The sequence below is a fragment of the Bos indicus genome, chromosome 26 (genome assembly GCF_029378745.1).
Source record: "Bos indicus isolate NIAB-ARS_2022 breed Sahiwal x Tharparkar chromosome 26, NIAB-ARS_B.indTharparkar_mat_pri_1.0, whole genome shotgun sequence".
NCBI lineage: Eukaryota > Metazoa > Chordata > Mammalia > Artiodactyla > Bovidae > Bos > Bos indicus.
Window position 1 is genome coordinate 16,670,005 of NC_091785.1, and position 24,932 is coordinate 16,694,936.

A 24,932-nucleotide genomic window follows, 5' to 3' on the forward strand; every position below is an offset into this window, starting at 1 on the left:
TCTTTTCTCCTCTCTCCTTCCCTGTAGCAATTCTGAGGAGCATCTCTTGATGCTGAGCACCAGGGAAGAGCCCTCATACTCTGTCTCTGCTCAGGTTTTTCCCTGTTGCCTCCTGTTTGGCTTTGAGCAAGTTAATCTCTCTTAGCCTCTGGATTCTGCCTGGCACCACAGCAGTCAACCAGCGTCATTCCCTTCTCCCTCCACAGAAACCCATGTTCAACTGCAATGGAAGTCAGTAGAAAATGCAGGTTGGAAATTCTGATTTTTCACTCTACAGAGAATCTCCCAAGAATGTATCTGTTTTGTACATAAAAGGAGTATCTCTAACCCCAAGTGAATACTGGTCTTTCCAGAAATCAGGCGGTTAATTCAGGGCCTGCCTTTTGGAAGGGATGATGTCATTGTTTGGGCTTTGTATTTATCAGTCACCGAGGAAACTCAATAATGAGGAAATATAAACTAGGTGTGTAACTGCACTGACCTCAGATAAGCTGGGGTGTGGGCTGGCCTTACATGAACGAACAGATCCTTCAATTACAGATGAACTCTGCTCTTACTCACTCCTCTATTTTAGAGTGACTGGAAGTGGAAGATTTTGGGAAAATGAGAGGTGGGAAGTTTTTCATATGAACAAAGAATTACTGGAATTCAAAAAAATATATAGTCAAATTAAATGCTAAAGTGTTTGAGGTTTTTTTTTAATCTGAAGAAAATTACCTTCAAAAGACTAAAGATAAGTACTCATGTTTAAGATGGAAATTCAAGTATAATACATATAAAAAGTATAATACATATAAAAAGTATAACTGAAATTTAAGTATTGCCTTCCTGAAGTGAAAAACTAGGATTTTAGAAAGACGGCACTAAAACAAAATCATTCCTGATATATTATAAAACATACGACGACTTAACAGATTAAAACTGAACATTTATAGTAAACTTAATGAAGTGGCTGAGAACTCCCTAGGAAACTGGAATTGACTGTGGCATGTTTTAAATTAGTTTGCACAGCTGCCAATTTATAAACTGAATGCCATTTCATGAACTTTCCTTAGAGGAGCTGTAGAGAATAATACAGTCATGTCAGTTTTGAAATGGCAGATGCAAAATGATCCTTAAAGTGACTGTTAGGACTAAGTATTATTTTTATTAACTAATGGGAAAAATTTCGTATGATTACACTTCTGACATTTTAATGGAAGACATTTGAGAAATACCATTCACATACAACCACTAATTTACCCACACTAATGTACCAGTGAGTTCAATTTCACACCAGTTTCTGTTTTAGGTATAAAAGATAACTAGCTATATTTTATCTTTTGATTATATCTTGCTGCTGCTGCTAAGTCACTTCAGTCATTTCCGACTCTGTGCGACCCCACAGATGGCAGCCCACCAGGCTCCACTGTCCCTGGGATTCTCCAGGCAAGAACACTGGAGTGGGTTGCCATTTCCTTCTCCAATGCATGAAAGTGAAAATGAAGTCGCTCAGTAAGTGTCCGACTCTTCATGACCCCATGGACTGCAGCCTACCAGGCTCCTCCGTCCATGGGATTTTCCAGGCAAGAGTACTGGAGTGGGTTGCCATTGCCTTCTCTGGATTATATCTTAATATACCATAAAAATGATACACTGTCTGAAACTGAGAAAAAAAATTAAACTTCAAATCTTCAATTGGGGCTAAATGTATAACAATCACAAACCATTTTAGAAGAAGTTTTCAAAAGCCATTATTGAGTTACTACTAACATACCACTAACAACTCATTCATTTATCCAACAGACACTGTTGAAAAGTAGCCTACCAAGTGTGAGGAGTTTTACAAAGATGTTCTAAACATTCTTCTTTACATTTCCTGTCCTTATTGCTAAAGAACATCCATCCATTCATTGTACAGAAGAAATAAAATCATTATTAATGATTCCAAATATGGGATCTCCAGACAATTTTCCATCCCAGGAAATTCTATTTGGCCAACAAAACTGTGCATTGACTCCCTACCCTATTTTCCAATATGAACTACCAATTAATTTTAGTAATTTTAAGGAAAACTAGAGCACTTAGCATTTCCACCCTAAGACTCTCAGAAACCAGGTAGTGGGATGAAGGGTGGCCAGGGATATCTGGGTCCACTACTACATGTCCCTGCTAAGTTGTAGGCCTCAGGACCCAAACTTCTTTCCATCTTTAGCACATTTGCATCAGCGGTCCATCATGAGCTGAGTCAGTGCTTCTATTTTGCCATGGTTCTGCCACTCTGTTCTACACAGGAAAGCTTCCACCCGCTTCCATATCCCCTTCCTAACCAGGCCCTGACGTCACTGCTCTGGGGTTTTCCAGCCCTTTCCTCCTGCAGTTCCCTTACGGGAAGAACCGAATAAGAGCCAGGTCCAAGACGTGTCAGTGGAGGGCCCTTCCTGCGTCCTATCCCCAGCATCCAGGGCAGGAAAAGCAGAGGTGAGCTGAGCTGTGTCAAAAGTGGAAATGTCCCGGGATGCTAAAAGCAAGAGCGCTGGTGAGCAAGTACTTACTTGGGGTTCAGAGGCTAAATTCATCTTGTATGGGTGACGTTTCCCTTCCTCTGTCACCAGAGGAGACCAGATTTTCTGTTCAGATCTGCAACAGATTGACAAAGCTAAGCTGTTTCATGCATGCCAATAAATAATACACACTAAAAATGGAGTCGGGTTTTGTCCCCTCTTACCCAGCTACTAGCATTCTGCTCCCCAGCCTCCCCTCTGTTTTACCACTGATGTGATTTTCGGAAGCATCAACCTCATGACATCATGTCTGATTGCTACTCTGACAGCTGCCCACTCAGCCCTGAGGGATTTCCCAGGCTGCTGGCCCTTCGTCCAGCCTCAGCCCTCCCCCAATACATTCTGTGTTGCTGACCCAGCTGCACCAGCCTCCTCCAGGCTCCTGAACCTGCCTGATGCCACCCCACCTCTGCTCAGGACAGAATGAGCTTCTCTGTCTCATCCAGTGTTCTTGATGCAGACCAGACAACCAGCTTGATCATGGTGCCTCTCCTGAACTTGGGAAAACATCTCTGTACCATTACACAGCAACACTCTAGGTCTCCTCTAAGTTATCTTTAGCGTTTTTGTTTTTCACTCTTACAGGTACAGAATATTTGTACTTATCCTTCTATGGTCAGATGGCCTAGCACGGGGCCAGATATATACAAGATGTAGCTGTTCAATTTAATGGTAAATGGATCAAAAAATCAATCTATGAATGAATGTCTAAAAGGAGAAGATTGCACTGAGATAGGAATGGAGAATGAAGGGTAAATGTGCTCCTGAGGGGATAGTAATAAAACAGTGCACCTCTCATGAGGGCAGGGCTCGGAAGCATATAAGCATGTAAGATGCTTTGGCATCCTGCCCCACACTTGGTCTTCCTGCCAGTCCTGGTACAAGGTAGAAGAAAGCCATAAAGCTACTTTGCAGAGGAGACCAAAGGGTTCACGATGAAGCACTGTGCAAGCTAAGGTTAATGAGACATTGAAGACAGGTAAACAGGAGATCCGAACGAAGAATGTAAACTTGATCCAACAGGAAACAGGGAGCTATACAGGTCGAACCAAATCATTTCTGAAACCATGCCTTTACAGGACCCCTTCCAAGACTAAATGGAAGAGAAACGGGAACTCTGTCCCAATTACGACTCCCAGAGCATTCTTCTCATTCATCAACTCTAGCTCTCCTTTCTTAAACTTTCAGCACTTTGTCTAATGTGCTCAATGAAGTCTGTCTCTGTAACTGTAATCTAGAGCAGCATCCAGGGCTCAGTGTTGTGTGGCGGGAGCAGTAGATACTCAGTGGTTTCATTTCATTATATCTGACAGTATATAAATTGATTTTACTTCCTCAAAATTTTGGTTAGTTGTGTTAGATCAAGTGACAATTCAAGTATCTTAGAAAAAGATGCCCACACAGTGAGAAGCACTGTAAAATCAGAGAGGAAGATGAGCAATCTGAAAATCCAATTCCACAGACCTTCAGCCTACCTATACCACACTACCTATATGGCACTGAGCTGGGGGTATAGGGAATTCTGAAATAGGTGAGGCAGTCCCTGCTCAAAAGCAGCTTCTGGTCGCTCGGAAATGAGAGAGCATTTCCTCCTCACCTGGCTACTGTGAGAGTCATGTTGTCCGTGCAGCCTTTGATTTTGTTCTGAGCTTCCAAGTGTGTCATATTGCTGGTATTTTCCCCATCGATGGCTGTGATTACATCTCCAACACATAAATTACCTATAGCAGCCTTGCTTCCGGGAGTGACCTGGGAAAAAAGGAGTGAGCAGGTTTAGGTACCGTTTGCCTCCAAGGAAACCACTGAGTAAGTTACCACTGGGTTAAGGACTCACTGATATGAGTCAAAGCATTTAAAAAGTAAAGAAGGCTAAAATCATAAGTTATAATGATACTGACCCCTTAAAGTTACGTAATACATTGAGGTTTACTAGTTGTTTCTAGAAACCATTTCACTGGACCCACACAATAACCTTGTGAGAAAGGAAGGCAAGTATCAGTCCCAATATGGTCCCCATTTTAGAGACCAGGAAACTTAGGCTTTGAAAGATCTGTGACTTACCTGGGATCAGCCAACTAGTATATTACTATGTTACTAGTCTGGACATGGAACAACAGACTGGTTCCAAATAGGAAAAGGAGTTCGTCAAGGCTGTATATTGTCACCCTGCTTATTTAACTTCTATGAAGAGTACATCATGAGAAATGCTGGACTGGAAGAAACACAAGCTGGAATCAAGATTGCCAGGAGAAATATCAATAACCTCAGATATGCAGATGATACCACCCTTATGGCAGAAAGTGAAGAGGAACTCAAAAGCCTCTTGATGAAAGTGAAAGTGGAGAGTGAAAAAGTGGGCTTAAAGCTCAACATTTAGAAAATGAAGATCATGGCATCCGGTCCCATCACTTCATGGGAAATAGATGGGGAAACAGTGGAAACAGTGTCAGACTTTATTTTGGGGGGCTCCAAAATCACTGCAGATGGTGACTGCAGCCATGAAATTAAATGACACTTACTCCTTGGAAGGAAAGTTATGACCAACCTAGATAGCGTATTCAAAGCAGAGACATTACTTTGCCAACAAAGGTTCGTCTAGTCAAGGCTATGGTTTTTCCTGTTGTCATGTATGGATGTGAGAGTTGGACTGTGAAGAAGGCTGAGCACTGAAGAATTGATGTTTTTGAATTGTGGTATTGGAGAAGACTCTTGAGAGTCCCTTGGACTGCAAGGAGATCCAACCAGTCCATTCTGAAGGAGATCAGCCCTGGGATTTCTTTGGAAGGAATGATGCTAAAGCTGAAACTCCAGTACTTTGGCCACCTCATGCGAAGAGTTGACTCACTGGAAAAGACTCTGATGCTGGGAGGGATTGGGGGCAGGAGGAGAAGGGGATGACAGAGGATGAGATGGCTGGATGGCATCACTGACTCGATGGACATGAGTCTGAGTGAACTCCGGGAGTTGGTGATGGACAGGGAGGCCTGGCGTGCTGTGATTCATGGGGTCGCAGAGTCAGACACGACTGAGCGACTGAACTGAACTAAAACCAAATTGTTCACAATATTACATTTCTGTAATGGTTTTGATTTTCACAGTGAGCTTAGAGTACTTTTGTAACTGAAAAAAAGCAACAAAGAATATTTTAAAGTATGAACCAGTATACACTGGTTCCTCCTAGCCAAAAAGTTAACTATTAGGGTCAGCCCCTATAGGTGGCTGATTTTCTTCACGCCAATGCTTCTAAAACAAGGGGTTCCAAATTTATGGGCCACCATGCTTGAGCGAAGCCAGCCAATGACTGCAGTGGGTCATCAAATCCATCTGCCTGCTGAGCATTACGTGTGACCTGAATAATTATCATGCCTCATTTGGAATTGTACAACTATTTTTCAAGTGAATACAGACACTATTGTGATGAACAAAGTACAAACTCATTTTGAAGCAGCACTAAGCTCAGAGATGTGTTTTACTATTAAGTATTTTTTTAAACCAAGGTATATTAAAAACATCTAGCTTCCCAGGTGGTGCTAGTGGTAAAGAATCTGCCTGCCAATGCAGGAGATGTAAGAGACGCAGGTCCGATCCCTGGGTTGGCAAGAACCCCTGGAGGAGGGTGTGGCAATCCACTCCAGTATTCTTGCCTGGAGAATCCCATGGACAGAGGAGCCTGGTGAGCTACAGTCCACAGAGTGCAGAGTCAGACACGACTGAAGGACTTGGCAGCATACTAAAAACAGGACCATCATCCCAAGGTCAGTCATGACTTTGGCATTAAAAGACCTTCCTCAATGGAAGTCCAAGCCCTCTGGGAGCAGATTACACCCAGGCTCCCAGCACCCACAGGGTTCTGGCCTCACCTTGGAAAAGGCCTTTGACTCCTGGGAGCCCAGTGAGGAAGACTTTGTGAACACTTGAGGGTCTCCATAAGGCTGAACCACAGAGAAGAGGCCCAACACACCAAATTAGGACACAGGCTTATGCCCTGAGCCTCTGTATCTGATGCAGTTTTCAGCAGCCACAGTTTCCAATCAGCCCTTGCCAGAAGGAAACACTGACCTCCTGAGGTGGCCAGTGTTATGTTGCTGTCAAGGTTTTCCCCTCATCAGTGCCTGGACCCCACAAAATAAGGGACGGATGACTTTGGTCCCCAAGGTTCCTTCCGGTTCAGACATGCTATGACTTTATCAGGCAAAACTCTCCTGGAATGTAGCAGGATGTGGAAACCAGTGCAGAGATCCTGACCTCCTAACCTTCCTTTCTGGCTTTCCCATCATCCGTTTACCAGAGATCTGGCCTTTAGAAAATGAAAGCCCCCAATCTAAGGTTCGGACCTTCTTCCCATGCAGCCACTGGGAAAAGAAATTTAATACAGGCAAGCATGGCCGCTCTCCTTTCAGTCGACTTCAGGGAGTTAGCTCTGAGTCACAGTATGTGCAGTAAAAACAAATTCCTCTCATTTTCTGCTTGTCTTCCTGAGAAGACTGACCTGGTGTGACTTCGTATATGTTTTCCCTTTTCTAAAGAACAACACAGACCCCTTGTTTTAAAAATGGCACTAAGCATCACTTTATTTACTCTGTCTCCAGGGAGAGCAGCCTGATGAACTCATTTGTCATAACCAATTCTCATGATGTTAAAGAGAAGTTCCCTTGGATAAAACCCAAAATCATGGATGAGTTCCCTAAGGCCCAGGCCATCCCCCGCCTAAGCTCCAGCTACAGGGGCCTTCCTTCCTTCTTTCCTGCCTCAGGGCCTTGGCACTGCTGCAGCCACTGCCTGATTAACTTCTGGGCTTAAATGACCCTTCTCACAGAAGACATTCCTGATCTCCAGTCTAAATTAGGGCCCGTTGTCAACCTTTTCATACGTTCTCTTCTTCACAGCACTTGTCACATTAAGTCTGTAAGTCTGTTTTCTGAATTTGTTTATATATAATGCTTGAGAGCCATAAGTGTGAGAGCAGGCTTTTGTCTGCCTTTTGCACTGTGATGTCCTCAGGTGCCTAGCTGTGACCAGCACAGTATGTGGGCAATGAATATGTGTCCAATGAATGATTGAATCCAAAATACCTTGCGTTGTTAAATATGTAATCATGCTGCTTCGTTTCATCCTTTTTAAAAAAGTGACTATTTCAAAAGGAATCAAATAACCATCTTCCCCAGCATCACTCTCCTGGAATGCGACCACTCACAAAACTAAAATAAGGTGGGGGTTGGGGGGACAAAAAGCTTGAGAAAAAGAAGACAGAGTTTCCTCTTACTTGCATATGCTCAGCTGCTAAGAACTCCGTAATTTCCAGCACTTGGTTTAAACTGTCTTGAAGGTGAGACACTTCTGCTCAAAACATCCTGACAGATTCTGGACGAGCTAGAACCAGTCTTAAGAGCCCTGAGCCTGAGTAATCAAGGCTTGGCCATCCCCTCTTCTGGTCTTTTTTTTTTTTAACCCAAATTAATGGGAAGTTAAAAGAAATCTCAGAAAGTTGTAAAACACTATCATCAGATGGAACTTGGACGGAATCACACACAAATAGAGTCCATATTCTTTCATGAGCTGTTTATTTCTAGGGGAAAAAGGTGGATTTAAATGAAATTACGGGACTTGCTTTTTACAAAGCTCTTTCACATACTTTCTGCTACTTGACATAATAATGACGATGAACTCACCATTAACATGTAAGATAATTTTACAGATGAGGAAATTGAAACCCAGAAAAGCTGTGACTGACTCAAGTTCACACTGCTAAAGGTTGGAGCCTGAACTTGAAACTAGATCCTCTCATTTAACCAAACTCCGTTCCTTTCCTGCTTTACCACAGTGCCAGCAGCAGAAGCTCCAAACCCAAATAACTGTCAGAGCTGAAGACAAATCCAGAATTGAGGAGATTCATCTTTTGTGGCCTTCAACACAGGGAACTGGAGTGTCCCAAACTCCTACCAAGGCCTGGGTACCTCCTGCCATCTATTAACCATCTCCACTGGTCTGTGCTGAGCTGAGACCCAGTAACACCTTCCCTTATAAAATACTCAAATCAGAAATGAAAAGCCCTCAGGAGAGAAGGCCTGCGTCTCCTCTGGTTAGTTCCCATCTTGAATGGAGGACTCCGATCCTTATTGCACATCAACTATTCATCACAATCACAGCAACATTCATCAGCTAATGAGTGCTAATTATGTGTCAAACACAGTGAAAGCGTCTGGCAAGGGTTAATTCACCAATCCTCCCGAGATGCTATCAGGTAGCCAACATTATTGACATCATCACAGAGAAGGAAGTAGAGTAACAAGGGTTAAGCAGTTTGCCTGAGGTTACACAGCTGGTGAGTGGCGGGCTGTGTGGCTCTGGAGTCCTTCCACTTAAACCAGTCTGCCACACTGTCTATTCTAATTTCCTCCTGACCCTCAAATTCCATCAGAACCAGCTCATAAAGGAGTCAGCTTCAGCTTCTTAAAGAGAAGTCCTACACTCTGCTCCAAAGAGACAGGCCCATTAATTATTTCAATGGACATCCGCAAAACCCTCTTCCAGCTTTCTTCCTCAGAGACCATACAATTTGATCACAACTTTTCCTGCCTGAGAATAAATGGGGTTAAGCACAATTTCCACTAAGGAACAATCTGCCATTTTCTGCAGAATTCACTCAAGTCTTTCTCACCCTTTGCCCCGCCAGGCAGACACTTTGCTCAGAGGCCAACCTGTACATCTGCCCTTCACTGCATCATTAAAGCCTGTGCACTGCCGTCAGACTCCTGAACACAAAAGAAGATGCACTGAATTTCACTTCTAAATGGCACAGAATAGGATTATGATGAGGCTCACCTATTTTCTTCAATTTACAAGCCCTTTTCTTCAATTTACATCACAAAGAGTCAGACACAACTGAAGTGACTTACCACACATGTTGCTGCTGCTGCTGCTAAGTCACTTCAGTCGTATCCGACTCTGTGCAACCCCATAGACGGTAGTCCACCAGGCTCCCCCGCCCCTGGGATTCTCCAGGCAAGAATACTAGAGTGGGTTGCCATTTCCCTCTCCAATGCATGAAAGTGAAGTCACTCAGTCGTGTCCAACTCACAGTTACCCCATGGACTGCAGCCCACCAGGCTCCTCCGTCCATGGGATTTTCCAGGCAAGAGTACTGGAGTGGGGTGCCATTGCACACACATCTAAATAACTAATGCTCTTATATAAACCTGGATGCATACCCACTGGCCATCGCAAATGAAAAGATGACTTTCTTCCTCTGTATTATGGCATATACCTATTTTATCCCTCCTGTTACCTCCTTTCTCTCATTCATTCACTCATCAGACAGACATTCCTTAAGTACTTTCTGAAAGACAGTGTAGCTTATTAAGATGTGGCTTCTGAAGTCAGATAGCCAGGAATCAAGTCCTGGCTCTGACGCTTATGAGCTAAGTACCCCTGAGTGGGATATTTCACCTCTGTGTGCCTCCCTCTTCTCACCTATGAAATAGGAGTGATAACTGTCCTGGTGTCAGAAAGTTGTCGTGAGGATTATACAAAATGCCCCAGGCAGAGAACACTCTCAAGTTCACAGCCTCCTGGGGCAGACAGGCATGTACAGCAGCCGATACTAGAAACAAGTAAAGACGCAATGAGAGCCTAAAGGTGGAAGCAGGGAAGACTCCCTGGAGGAGGCATTGCTTAAAACTGTGCAAAGGCACCACAGGAGGCAGAAAAGAGCGTTCCGGCTTATAGGAACTGCATGTGGACTGGCATAGATAAAGCACAGGAAGCAAAGGGGGAGGAGAGGGATGAGTCTGGAAATATAAAAACAGATCTGGCTGCAAGAGTTCTGTTATTTTCTTTTTAACAAGGCTTTATCTGTACTTTATCTGGAAAACAATGGGGAACAACAAAGGAATTTAAACATAGCCTCTGACTCAACTGTCCGGTTACTGCCAAGAAACAACCACTTAGACCTAGCTCTACTGACATTAAGGTGACTGCCTTTACAGATAGTCCCTAACAGCAGTTGAGAGAAGCAGATCCATTCAAGGGTCGACCATGCAGCCTCTAGGACAGCCATTTGGAGGCTGGCTTCCCCTAGAGGACTTGCCTGAAGGCACTTACACTTAAAGTTATCTGTTCTATTGACAGCGAGAAGGGATTCCTTTAATCCCTAGGCTCAAGATTGAGGGGGCCCAATAAATGAACCTTGCCTACTATCTCGGCTTTTTAATTACTCTGCCTGCTTTAGCTGAGGCAGACACTCTCCATTCAATTAGTCCACGCCATGCTCCTCTGTCCCCAACACAGAAACCTGGAACCAGTTGCCATTTATCATCCTTCTTGCTGCTATTGATTTTTCCATTACCTCACCCTCAAGTCAAAACCCTTTTGTTGCCTCCCAACCCCTTCAGGCAAACATGCTTGTGACCACTGGCTTAGTTTAAAAATTTTATGTAGAAAAGTTTTATAACCAAGACTATAAGACACCCTGGTTTGTCCAGGACAAAACCTGTTTTCCCAGCTTAATTATCAAAAGCACCCTATTTCACTCTCAACAGTGTTCCAGCCTGGATGATAAATTGTACTGCCACTCCTTTGACAGAGATGGAGGTTTTAACCAAATATAATACTTGTCAATCAGTTGAAACAACTCTGATGCAAAGTCTCCACTGGCCCCCACCCCCAATCCTGCAAAGAAAAAATTGTCCCTATTCAAAAGGTGCTCTGATGTTTATCTGTGGACAGAAATACAGGTGAATTTCCTGAATGTTCACAGAATACTGTTAACCTTGATCCTTTAACATTGACCCTACAACATTGATGCTGCTGCTAAGTCACTTCAGTCATGTCCGACTTTGTGCGATCCCATAGATGGCAGCCCACCAGGCTCCCCCACCCCTGGGATTCTCAAGGCAAGAACACTGGAGTGGGTTGCCATTTCCTTCTCCAGTGCATGAAAGTGAAAAGTGAAAGTGAAGTTGCTCAGTCGTGTCCGACTCTTAGCAATCCCATGGACTGTAGCCCACCAAGCTCCTCCATCCATGGGATTTTCCAGGCAAGAGTACTGGAGTGGGGTTCCATTGCCTTCTCCGACAACATTGATAAACATCCTTAAATGCAAGTAGAGTACTGCACAAGTCATTTCATTCCAGGTGCCTAAACAACTTAACATGATTCCTATTATGCCTCAGCCAGAAAACTCACAGCTAAATGCAGTATGCAACTACAGAAACCATCTGATATAAAGGTCCTGGCACACCTCTTTCTTCTTTGTTCCAGTTTTTTGTTACATCTTCTGATGTGTGTTTTTATGTTTGAAATTTTGTAGCTATGTATTTTACTGCTGTAAATTACCTTAAATCCATCTTACAAGTTGGCTGTATTAATTAAATATTAAACAATGATAGTTTAGCATTTTTAACATCATAGAAAACAAGACTGAACTAAAGAAATTTGGAATTCAAGTTCAATCTCAGTGCCATGTACCTTGAGGGACAACCTCCTTTGAACTAGCAGCTGTGTCAAAGTATTCAGATATATAAATTTAAAAGACTCTGAGCTGGGTGACATAGCAGAGCCCAGCCCCACACTATACCATTTAGATGTGGAATTTGAACTCTCCTTAGTCAGACTTCTGACTCAATTTGTTTGTGGGTCGAGGTTATGGCACAGACTTTGAAGCCACATTACAGCCACAGAAGCTGTATGTACTTAGGCAAGTCGGCCTGAAAACCCCAAGAATGTTTCAAACTGTTCTTAGTTACTCTATAACCATTTTTCTTAAGAAAATGAGGCAATAAAGTAGTTTAGGTCCTTGTAAGTGAGCTGTGCCTTAATCTAGCTTCACTTCACGGTTCAGTGCAAAAGGAAACTATTAATGCTAAGGGGTGGCCATTTAGAGAGAAAGCTCTCGTAGTCTGAAAGATCAACCATTATTACTTACATAGGAATAGAATTAAAACGCAGACAGCAAAGTAGAATACCCTGATTAATTGATCAAGAAGTCATCAGTCTCTCAAAAGTCCCCATACAAGTCCCTCTGAACCCCGTATGCTTTTTCTTTTTTTCAATATTTATTTGGCTGCATCAGATCTTAGCTGTATCACTTGGGACTCTTCACTGCAGCACGTGGGCTTAGCTGCCCAAGGGATGTGGGATCTTAGTTCCCCAACCAGGAATCAAACCTGCGTCCCTGCACTGAAAAGCGGACTCTAACCACTGGACAACCAGGAAAGTCCCCCCATGTGCTTTTCAACAGCCCCAATAACAATCACCCACAGCCCAAAGCCTTACCATTCACTAAACACATAACCTTGAGCAGTTATACTTTTTGTGCCCAGGCTTCTTCATTTACCAAATGACTTTTTTTTTGCTCCACCACTTGGCTTGCAGGATCTTAACTGCCTAACTAGGGATGGAATCCAGGCCACCACAGTGAGAGCACTGAGTCCTAACCTTTGGACCACCAGGGAAGTCTCTATCAAATGAAATTTATAATAGGATCAACCTCATTCATGGTTCAATTAAATGAAATTACATTTGTAGTTTAAAACAAAGTCTGGCCCATAGTAAGTGCTCAATATGCACTGCTGCTGCTGCTAAGTCGTGTCAGTCGTGTCCGACTCTGTGCGACCCCATAGACGGAAGCCCACCAGACTCCTCTGTCCCTGGGATTCTCCAGGCAAGAACACTGGAGTGGGTTGCCATTTCCTTCTCCAATGCATAAAAGTGAAAAGTGAAAGTGAAGCTACTCAGTTGTGTCCGACTCTTAACGGCTCTATGGACTATAGCCTACCAGGCTCCTCCGTCCATGGGATTTCCCAGGCAAGAGTACTGGAGTGGGGTGCCATTGCCTTCTAGCTACCATTAATATTTTTTAATAGTACCACTGCATCCCAATGCCTTCCGTGTGTTAGTCAAACTGCTAGGATCTATCTAACACCATCTTAATCCTCACCACAACCTTTGAAGACAAGTACTATTACTCCCACACTGAGGTTTCAGAGGCTGACCCTTCAGCTAACACAGGGAGGAGACAAGTTTTAATCCTGGTCAGGCTGATACCGAGATTTTATTTTCCTATGACATCAAGATGGCTTTAATTCTTGATTTGCTACATTAAAAACAAGGCAGAAAGCAAAAGCAATGACATCCAAATATTTCATCATGACATGGTAATTTGATTTTTAAAATGCTACATGAATGGAAAAATGTCTGAAAAGTTTTGCAGCAAACTGTTAAACAGCATTTACCTCTGGGAAGTAAGATTGGGAAATGGTGTGGGGAAGGCTTTTTACCGTGGGCTGTCCACATTTTTATACTACTTGATCCTGTATACAAAGCACAAGAGTTTTAATGTAAGCATTTTATTGAGGCATATCACACAAACAGATAAGGACATGATTTGTGAATAAACAACTGGATGGAGTATCACAAACAAAGCGAGTCCATGGAATCAGAATCAAAGAAACTGAACGCTACCAGAACTTCCAAAGACCCCCTCGTGCCTCCTTCCATCACTAGCCTTCTGGCAAAGGTTACCATGATCCCGACCATAGATGAATGCTAGTTAACACTATAGATTAATTTGGCTTGATTAGTCTTCTATAACTCTAATGATGTGGTATTTATGTGTTATGTCTGGCTTCTTCCTGTCAACACTGTATATCTGTCTGATCCATATTATCATGCATGGTTGTAATTCCTCCATTCTCACTGAGGCAGTGTTTCATTTCATTCTTTGTTATAAATATATGTATATATACCAGCATTTATTTTTCCATTTCATTTTTGTTAATGCATTTGAGTTGTTCCGAGTTTGGGGCTATTGTGAATAGTACCGCTTTGAAGATTCTTGATATGTCTTTCATGCCATGTGGACACTTTTCTATTGAGCGGTTAACTGGAGAATTGCTGAGTCATAGGGTCTGACTGTGACTTCCCTGGTGGCTCAGTTGGTAAAGAACCCACCTGTAATGCAGGAGACCCAGGTTCGATCCCTGGGTCAGAAAGATCCCCTGGAGAAGGAAATGGCAACCAACCCCAGTATTCTTGCCTGGGAAACCCCACAGACAGAGGAGCCTGGTGGTGGGCTACAGTCCATGGAGTTGCAAAGAGTCAGACACGACTGAGCATATAGAGTCTGATCACATTAAAGCTTTGAAAGTGTAATTTTTAAAGAAATGGATGTAAATCATTGGTACATCACCTTAATTTCATCTATCTGTATGCATTTGACCTCTTTACCCTATATAGGTCCTACCTATGTCCGTATCTTTTTATCTGAGCGAAAGTGAAGTCAAGTCGTGTCCGACTCTTTGCGACCCCATGGACTGTAGCCCACCAGGCTCCTCCGTCCATGGGATTCTCCAGGCAAGAATACTGGAGTGGGTTGCCATTTCCTTCTCCAGGGGATCTTCCCGACCCAGGGATAGAACCCAGGTCCCCTGCAATGCAGGCAGACGCTTTAACCTCTGAGCCACCAGGGAAGCTTATCTGAGTAGTCATCTCTATTAAAATTAGGCCAAGTGCTTGGTCAAGAACCTAGCCTTCTACAAGATCAGAATGTCCTTCAGAAAGTTGTCTTTCAGGTTGACGGCATTTCCTGAGAAGGCAGTGTACTCTACATATGAAAACACACCACAGACCTCAGTTACAGATGACCTTTCCAGTTCACCCACACTGGTGCTAATAACAGTATCAACAATCACAAGGGGTGCTAAGTGCCACATAGAAATTACCTTTTTCATCTCAGGTTTTCATGGGTACATTTTGTCCTGGACTGGACTCAGCTCCCACTTTACAGGCCCCATCTTTGGCTGGGCAAGGTGGATCTGTCTACTCCCTGGTAATCTTCATTTGTCATAAAAACTGCCCCAAATCCCCTCCTGGCCACCCGGGCAGACTTTTCTCTGGCAAATCATCCAATTCCTCTGCTCTTGTGTTCTTCCCTGCCCGCATGGCCATGGACTCCCATGGCTGGACTGTCAATTCTCCCAGGTGGGGCCATGGCTTCTAGCTTTTCAGGAGGAACAGGAAGGGGAGTTGCTATTCTCTGAGATGCTCTGAGCTCTAAGAGCACTGGGGCTGAGACCAGCCTAGCAAACCGCCCTGGGCACAAGGGTCTCAGGGGTGAGGAGCCCAGGAGAGTCCTACCCCTCATGATGAGACCTGTCCCACGATTAGCACTTCTCAGACCTGGGTGCTGGGTAATACTTTTACCAATGAAATACTGATAGTTATGGCTTATCAGAGGGCAGAATACTGTAGTTAAAGCCGGCCTGGGAGTCAATCTGCCTGGTTTCAAATTCCAGTTCTGCAATTTATCGTGTGTCCTGTGTCCCTGGGTTGTGAAGAAAAAGATAATGTAAGTGCACAGCTAGCACAGAGTAGGCACTCACAAAATAATAGCTCCTATTACAATATTATTATGATATAGAGGTTAAGGCCATGGCCTTTGAAGTCAGATCACTCAGTCAAAATCCAGCTCTATCCACTCACTACTGCATGACAAGGGCAAAGTATTTCACATTTCTATGACTCAGTTTTTTTCATCCATAAAATGGGCATCTTAATTGTATCTACCTTAGAAGCATCACAAGGATTACTGAAAGAATATGTTCATATTATAATACTGCTTAGCATATAAAAAGTCTTATATATAGTTTAACTAGATTAACTATGGCCATTGTTGCATGTTGATTAAATAAATATTCTCATACAAGCCTGTCAAGTGTAAACAGAGGCTCTTGTGATTAACACAAGAGTCATTTAGGCACAGATATTCACAGATGAATAACACAACCCAAATTTACTGGAAAACATTTCTGAGTATATAACACATTTTCTCAATCAACTGGTGGTTAAAGATAGAACCAATGCCATAGGAGAGGCTGGGACACTTTTTAACAATAAAAAGGGGGGCCCTCGTATTCAAAGGGTACAAAATCAATGGTTTGGTCATTTGTTTCTTTATTTTATCCTCACAGAGAATTGAACCCTAGAGAAGGCATGTGACATACCCAGGGTCACCCAGTGTGGTGTTCAGGATTGGAGGTCAGCCTGAGTTCCTGTCCCGGGCACTCTACCATGCAGCTTTTCAGGCTCTCCTCTGAGACATACTGGAAGTCAAATTATCCTTTAAAAGTTAACTTTATGACATTTGCTCATTTTTAATGAGCCTTTACCTTTTCCTTTACAAAGAAGCTAAGAAATAGTTCATTCACTGAAAAATCTGTAAATTCAAATTGCCTGACCTTTGGGCATGGAGCTTCTCACCTGTAAAATGCAAAGAATACTTGTTTCCCTCTCATCCAGGGAGCAGTGACAAGGTATGCCAAGGAATGAGCACAGCTTAGAAAACAGCTCCAGGACAAGACGAATTATGGTGCTTCTCCCAGTCCTGATCAGACTAGGAAAGTGACCTCAGTGGTTAGATGATAACTTCCTCTCAATTATGTATCCCATTCCAATGGCTGCAGTCCACAGGGTCGCAACTTCACTTGCAATACCTTAACACCATTCTCCGCTCTCTCCTCCTCAAAGACAAGCCAACAGGCTGGCACCCAGGAGTTGGGGTAACATGCAGAGTCTCTTCGGAGAAGGCAATGGCATCCCACTCCAGTACTCTTGCCTGGAAAATCCATGGACAGAGGAACCTGGTAGGCTGCAGTCTGTGAGGTCACTAAGAGTCGGACCCAACTGAGTGACTTCACTTTCACTTTTCACTTTCATGCATTGGAGAAGGAAATGGCAACCCACTCCAGTGTTCTTGCCTGGAGAATCCCAGGGACGGTGGAGCCTGGTGGGCTGCCGTCTATGGGGCTGCACAGAGTCGGACACAACTGAAGTGACTTAGCAGCAGCAGCAGCAGAGACTCTTGTCAAAGGGACATAACACAGCTTAGACAGTTTCATGCCATAGGCTCAAGCATTCACTTCCATGACATTCCCTGTAATTCGTCCTCTTCCTCCACTCCTTTGACCAGCTGGAGCAGCTAATATTTCCTAGGTGATCGATTTCACAGAATGAGGGAGCACACAGCAAGGACCATTAATGCATAATGAGCCTTTATGGACAATACTGGCTTTTCACAATCTGACAGATAAGCCCTGCTCTTTCACCCTTAAGGACATGATGTAAGCCCTTGAATCTGGAAATAACACTCTTAAAAGTCAGAAAAGACCTTCTGACTACAGAGTATCCATTATTCAGCACCCCTTAGGATGCACAAGCGAAAACCAGAGGCTGTTAACAGAGGTTTCCCCAGGACTCAAGAGGCAAATGAGCAGCCTCCTACCAAGAGCATCCCTTATCTCTGGCTCCACCCCTTCCTGTCTTTTGTCAGTTGCTGGGAGAGGAAAAACAGTCAACATAAACTCAACAGCAATTTTGGCCAGGGTGTAAATCCTCTGAAGGCTTCCCTTGAAAGCAACTAGAGGAAATAAGAAATTGACATGGAGGAAAAAAAAACTCAAGGAGATAGACAACTGTAGATCTGACTGAGAAAAAAAAATCTCAGGGGACAACTGCAAATGTGTTTCTGGATAAGTAGGGAGTCCAAGGTAGAGGCTTAAATGAAAAACTGGGAAAAGGAAGAAAGATAGTTTTATCCATTCAAATTTGGAGATCTGGGTTGAAAATTTATCACAAAAGCACAGATGAAAATACTGAGGAATAAAAGCAGCTATTCACACACATACAAATGTATTCTGTTTGTTTCTGTTCTGAAACTTGTGAAAAACAATGAGGCAGGTTAGTGAGCTGCTGAGGTCTGGCTGTTTTTTTTTTAATTGGTAGAAAATTGCTTTACAATGTTGTGTTGGTTTCTACAATACAACATCACGAATCAGTCATAAATATATATAAATCCTCTCCCTCCTAAGCCTCCCTCCCCATCCTCCGGCTCATATTTTACACACTATCATGTGTAAAACAGTTAGTGAGAAGCTGCTATGTAACACAGGGAGCCCAGCCTGGCACTCTGTAATGTTCTATATCTTGACTTGGGTAGTAACTCTACTGGTTATTTATAACCACTTGCTGTGCATTTTTAGTTTATGACTTTTTAATTTTACAATAAAATTAAGTTTAAAAAAAAAAATTTCAAGTACCCAAGACTTCAGAGTTATATTCAGGAACTTCAGTAGTTTAACAAAAGGATGGAGCTAATAACAGAATAATTCATGCAAGAGAAAGCAAACATAGCTATTTAAGTAAAAGGCACTCCTCTTCCAGCTTAATTTTACGGTTTGCTTTGGTGTGGAGACTCAAAGTCTGCATATAAAAAACCACAGCAAACTGTATCTGCCCCAATGATAAATGTAGCACACCTACCAACCAGGTGTGTATAACTTTGTGGACATTCACACCTCAATACTGTTCACTGTTTACAGAGCAATCTCACATACCTTAACCCACCAGTGACCAGAGTTATCCCCATTGTGGAGATTAAAAAAAAAAAAAAGACAGCCTCAGACAGGAGACTCCCTCCAGGGACAACTCAAGTAAGAACCAAATATCAAATCTACACCAGATTTTACCCACCTGGGGACCCTTTATGACAATGACTTTCCCATGCTCAGGAAGTTCAGAGTTCCATGTTTTTTCCATGTGGAAATAATGAGGTGAGTAAACAGGTAAATAATTGTTATCAAGAGGATGTCACCTCCTCCGAATCACCTTCACTTTTCAATCAAAGGACAGCCCAGGGTGTTATAAAGATTAGCTTTCCTCACTAAACCACAAACATCTTGAGAGTGGAGCTGTGTCTTCTCATTTCTGGAACTCTAGGGCTTTGCATAGTTTCTAGAATATGCGACATGCTCATGACACTTGTGCTAATAAAAAAATAAACAGATAAGGGTACAGACTACTGAATTCACAGTACTGAATTCAGTACCACCCCCTACCATCATTCCTGCACAGCGCCACTTGCATTAAGCCTTTTCAAAACAGCTAAAATGACAGGCAGTAACGCCCTTTCAACAGATGACCAGTAAAATCTCTCTTCCCCTCCCTTTAGAGTTTTTTAAGTTTTTTTGGTTTTCTTGTTTGTTTTAATCACTGCTACTCTGTTCTCCTGCTCTGTCTTCCGTTCTTAACAGGAGCCATATTCTCCAATTCTAAAGAAAAGGTTTCATGTGACATATAAATTCAGAAGCTGAGAGGGCTGACAGGTTAATTATAGACACAAAGAGTGGGGACAAATGGACTATGAGGTAAGCAAGTCTAAATGTCTCTCCCCTGGATAAGCATTTATTAATATGCCTGCAAAGATTTACTAGGCACAGCCAGGTTCAGCTCAGTGCCAAGCTTGGGCACGGGGGTCCAGATTTGGGAAAGGTAGTTTCTGCACTTGAGGAATCTGGCTGGTGCCTGGGAAGATAGTATGTACCTGGCAATACTCAAAGTGGCCCCCTGGGGACAAGAGGTGGAAGATAGGGAGGAGACAGTGCCTAAGAACTGAAGCACCTGTCCCTTCTAGGAGTGGGATGGTTAAAGAAGACCTCATCAGTTCACTAGGCCCACCTGGAAGGAAACGTAGGTAGGACTATGGCTGGACAGAAGACTCAGAGGAGGCCCTGATTCTTTTTCTCCTGTACCTTCCATATTCTTTCCGGGGCTGGAAGCAGGGACTTAAGTCAAAATGACCTGTAGGTACTCCCCTCCCTCTCCAAACTGCCCCTCTAAAAAAGAGGAATGTTCAGATGACTGGAAAGGCAGGTCTAGGGTCACCTTCAGCAAGCAGATGAGCCCAAGAATGGAATGAGAAGCCTAGCAAAGAGTGATACCAGAGTGCTTTTAGCTCCCCTTTTAAATTCAATCCAAAAATTTCTGGGCCAACTTCCAGGTGGCACATTGAATGTGGCACCTCTCAGTGGGACCTCAAGCTTGCCTTTAGCCCAGACTAGATGACCAAACCTGGGCTTCCAAACGCTAAGTCTGGATCTCCCTCGGGTTTCCACTTTATTTGGGAATGATGGATCTGGTCATCTCCAGTTGAACCTGGGCCGTTCCAAATAGATGAGGGCTCTCTTAGAATTTTTCAAACACCACTTCCCCCTGACACACACATAAAGTAGGACCCTCATCGCACCCCTCCCTGTTTAAAGCTGATCGGTTGATAATCCCGAAATGCCAGGCGAAATATGTCACAGCCATCTCCCGCAAAGGAGTGGAATATCCAAGAGGGTTTATTCGGGTGGTAAAATCCCGCCATTTCTCCAAAAGACATTAGAGAGGTAAAACGGCCATGAATGAAGTCCAATTAGTTAGACTTCCACTGTTGTTAATTTCACTCGTCCCCCGCGGGCCGCCCCTATCACCACCCCCGGCCTAGTAAACCTCCCACCCGCTCCACCTCAGTTTCTAGGTGGTTCCTGCTATTTCCAAACTGCTTTCGGCCGCTTTACGGCGTTGTTAGAACAGTGGAGTGCTATCTCCCAGCGAGCGGGATCTGCGGGAACACTGAGCCCCTCGCCCGTTGACAAAGCGCGTCCACACGCCCGCCAAGCTTTCAAGGCGAAGGAACGAAAACTGGCCCCCGCTGTCCTGCAGACGCGGTAAGTGGATGCTCCGCAGGTCCTGGCTCGCCTGCGAGCCGGGCGTCCGGCAAGGGCGGCGGGCCCGAGACGTGCGGAAAGCGCTCCGCGCACCTGGCGCACCTGGACGCGCCCGGAGATCCCAGCTCCGTCCCGGGCTCAGAAAACCGCCGTCTCCGACCGCGCCCACGGGGCTCCGGCCGCCCCAGGTCCCCTTCAGGGCACGCCACTCCCCAGCCCGGGATGGCTCCGCTCCCCGCACGTCCCGGGCTCCTCTTACCCGGGAAATGGCGAGAGGCTGCTCGAAGTCCTTGCCCCCCACGAGGCGGAAGCCCCAGGGTCCCGGGCCCTGCAGGACTATTTGCAGGGTGGTCATGGCGCGGCGACGGCGGGTGGCGACCCAAGGGGACAGACGGGGCAGGACGCGGAGTGGCGAACTGTGCTCCCTGGCAGCTGTCGGAGAAAGAGCGCGCGGCGCGGTCCGGTGGAGCCTGCGGCGGGCGGGAGCTAGGCAGGAGGAGGGCGGGGGCGGCTCCTCCCAGGCCGCGTCGCGGCCGCCAGCCCCTCCCGTCCTCCCGCCCGCGGTCCGCAGCACGCGGCCCGGGCAGAGAGTCTGGCCCGAGAGCCGGGGGTCAGCTCAGGGTCTAGGGATCTAAACAGCCCTGCCCCGGGCGCAGCCCGGCCGGGCTCCCAGCCCCACCGCGGGCGCTAGGTGAGAGGCGGGCAGGTTCCGGTGACCGCGGAGGAGTCTACGCTTGAAAACCAGTTTGAAAGTGCTTTACAAAGTCACCCCTTTGAGGTCAGCTCCATTTTCACATTTGCTTTCATGTAAACGACAGTGATGTTTTAAAGATGCTGTCCAGTGATCTCGCTAGAAAATGTGAAGCAGTCAGGGCATTTATAGCTCCATTTTACAAATAAATTAGCTGAGTCGGCCTGAGATTAGAAGACTTGCCCGAGGCCACGCAGCTGACAGTGGTGTAACTGGACTGTTGCGCAGGCTCCCCTTACTAAAGAACCCCAGACTGGAACTTTGTTAATGCTAATGAGACCGTCGCCAGAGTTTGTAAGGGAACTTCAAAACCTTCCTAGAAACCTCTCCTACAGGCTGGATTCGCCGTAGATTCTGACCTTCCCAACAATTCAGACCTCAAGTCTGAGGCAGACCAGCTGCGTGTAGAGGTAACCGGGTTGAGTCCAAACACCTGGGTTCCCAGGGCGCCGCTATCCTCCTAAGTGGGCTCTGTCCCCCTCGCTCTGGAGTACATTCGCCAGGCCAGATCGCACCACGTCTCATTGCCCACTTACTCTTGAGTGAAGCTGAATGCCTAAGAAGCTTGTAGGGCCACCCACGGAATGGCCCCAGCTCCCTTTCTGATCTCATCTCCTTGTGCCACTCTCTGCCCACACCGGCCTGTCGCTCCAGCCTCAAGGCCCTGCATCAGGGCTCCTGGAATGCTTTGCTCCAGACATCCTAAGGCTCGCCCTTTGTTCAGATGTCATGGTCTCAGTCCGGTCATCTCCGAGAGCCCTATTTAAAACTTCCTGTCCAGAACACCGAGTCACCTTCCTCTGCTTTTATTTTCCCATTATGTTTATCATCATCTGACAAAATCAGTATTTCACTAATTTGCACCCGGCCTCCACCCCTAAGGTTTAGTTCCCCAGGGGTAAGGGTTTTTATCTGTTTGGGTCACTGCTGTATCCCAGAGCCTAAGAATAGTATTTAATGAAGGCAATACATTGGCCAACCTTATGACCTTTGAATCTCAGGTTCTTCATATTTTTCTTGGCTCCAATTCATGCTGCCACCTGAGCCCCAGTGTTCTGTCTCCTCGTGATACTGGCCTACCTACCCAGATGCCCTGTGCAGAGCTTTACACATATAGGGATCATCTTACTTGTCCAATTGTGTCACAGGACAAGTGACTGGTTTGGGAATGGTTTGCTTGAATTTAGAAATTAAAGTGGATTTATGTCATCTATCCATCCCTCTCATTTTGCACCCTGATATTCTTTTCTTTTAATTGAAGTTTAGTTGATTTACTATTCAGACATATGTTCTTTTGCAGATCCTTTTCAAAGTTATAACAAAATAATGAACATAGTTCCCTGTGCTATACAGTAGATCTTTGCTGTTTATCTGTTTTATATAAAGCAGTGTGTATCTATTAATCCCAAACTCCTAATTTATCCCTTCCACCCACTCCGCATCCTGATATTCTTGGATGTGAGAAAAAAGAATAGTGTTACCACCAGGAGCCAGCTACCTGCTCCATCAAAGCCAAAAATTATCTTTTTTATTAACAAAGATGAATATTTTTAATAATAAAAGGTATAATTCCCAAATAATATAGATATTATAAACCATTAGACACCTAACAACAAAGAAACAAAGATACATAAAACAAAAATCAGAAGAAATATAAAGGAAAAGAAAAAACATAATCATTGTGAGACATACTAAGATTTCTCAGAGAATAATTTATCAAGTGCAGAAAAAATAAGAATGGGAGCATCTTGAATGATGTTATTAATAATTTAAATCTAATAAATTAATATTAACATTAACTTTTATTAATCTTATATCCTACACAAATATATTTAAATTTTTGTATCTCATACACTGTTATTAGATAAAATTATACCATCTTTGATTAAGATTCTCCTGATTTAAAAACATGCTTGTGTTTCAAGTCCCTGCAGAATTTGGGAGACTAACCAAATTCTGGGTCTGCCCTAAGATGGGGAGCAGTTTTGAATATTTTGTGTCTTAGGAAGAGAAAAAGGTTGAAGAGCCACAGCTCTTGTGCTCCCAAAGGTGGGAACTGCCTCTCATTCATCCCTAGATGTATAGACCTGATACATCGTGAGTGCCAACAGTTCCTATTCTTTACAGTATTCTTTTTGGATATAGGGCACTGGTACATAGGTTACATCATTTAGTTTTTAAACGTTGTCAGTTGTAGTCTGGCGCTACACAGCAAAAGCTAAAAACAGTCAACACTCTGACCAGGCCATTCCCTTTCTGGGCACTGATTCCAGGATATAATTTAAAAGAAAAAGCTATATGTACAAAGATATTTATAGCTGCATTATTTATAATGACAAAAAAAAAAAAAAAAAAAAACCTGGAATTAAGCAGCCACAGAAAAGTAGCTAAATATGGTATGGCCATGTGAGGGAGTAGTGCACAGCCTAAAAATGATAATCATAAAGTCTATGAGAAGGCATGGAAATGTGTTTTCAAGATTATATAAAAAAAGAATGAAACAATTATTTCTAAACCAATTATTATTTGTAGACAAAATTATTTATAGAGTTTATAAATAAAAAATAAAAATTATGTCTACCTACTGCCAAAAATTAGGAGACAGTACAAAAACTTTGAGAGATGCAATTGGAGAAAAAAAATTTTTTAATATTGGGTTGGCCAAAAAGTTCATTCAGGTTTTTCCGTAAGATATTAAATAAAAACCCAAACGAACTTTTTAGCCAATCCAATAACTTCTTCTAACATGACGTAAAGTTTTCAAAATAAAAATTAATTAAATGGCCTCAGCTCCTTGGATGGAGACTAAATGCTAATCTTTCTCCCTGTGGGGGCCCTTGTCTTCTATCTTTTTGATCTCCTTCCCCCTGCTCCAGTGAACTAGCTCTGAGTTGGACACACAGCCTCTATTCAGAAAATGCCCAGTGATGGATTGACAACTGTGACCCCCAAAGACAAGCAACCTTGTTTTATCTTAAAACCATTACTTATTAATTCAAACTCTACAGTTCCCTCAGACTCTTGACTCCTGCAGAGTACTAGTTGAATGGTCTTAACCTCTCTAAACTTCAGTTACCTTGTTTATTATTATTATAA

General features: G+C 43.8%; 1 protein-coding gene across 1 annotated transcript in view; it reads right to left on the reverse strand.

Moving 5' to 3' along the window:
• PDLIM1 (PDZ and LIM domain 1) overlaps positions 1–21,631 on the reverse strand; it is a 40,722-nt gene extending 19,091 nt beyond the window's left edge. The window contains exons 1-3 of the mRNA XM_019952906.2: positions 21,345–21,631; positions 4,141–4,292; positions 2,535–2,619 (exon numbers count right to left, since the gene is read on the reverse strand). Of these exons, the coding sequence (XP_019808465.1) occupies positions 2,535–2,619; positions 4,141–4,292; positions 21,345–21,440 (333 nt within the window). The 5' untranslated portion in view covers positions 21,441–21,631. The remainder of the gene's footprint in view (positions 1–2,534; positions 2,620–4,140; positions 4,293–21,344) is intronic.
• Between the last annotated feature and the right edge of the window lie 3,301 nt (positions 21,632–24,932).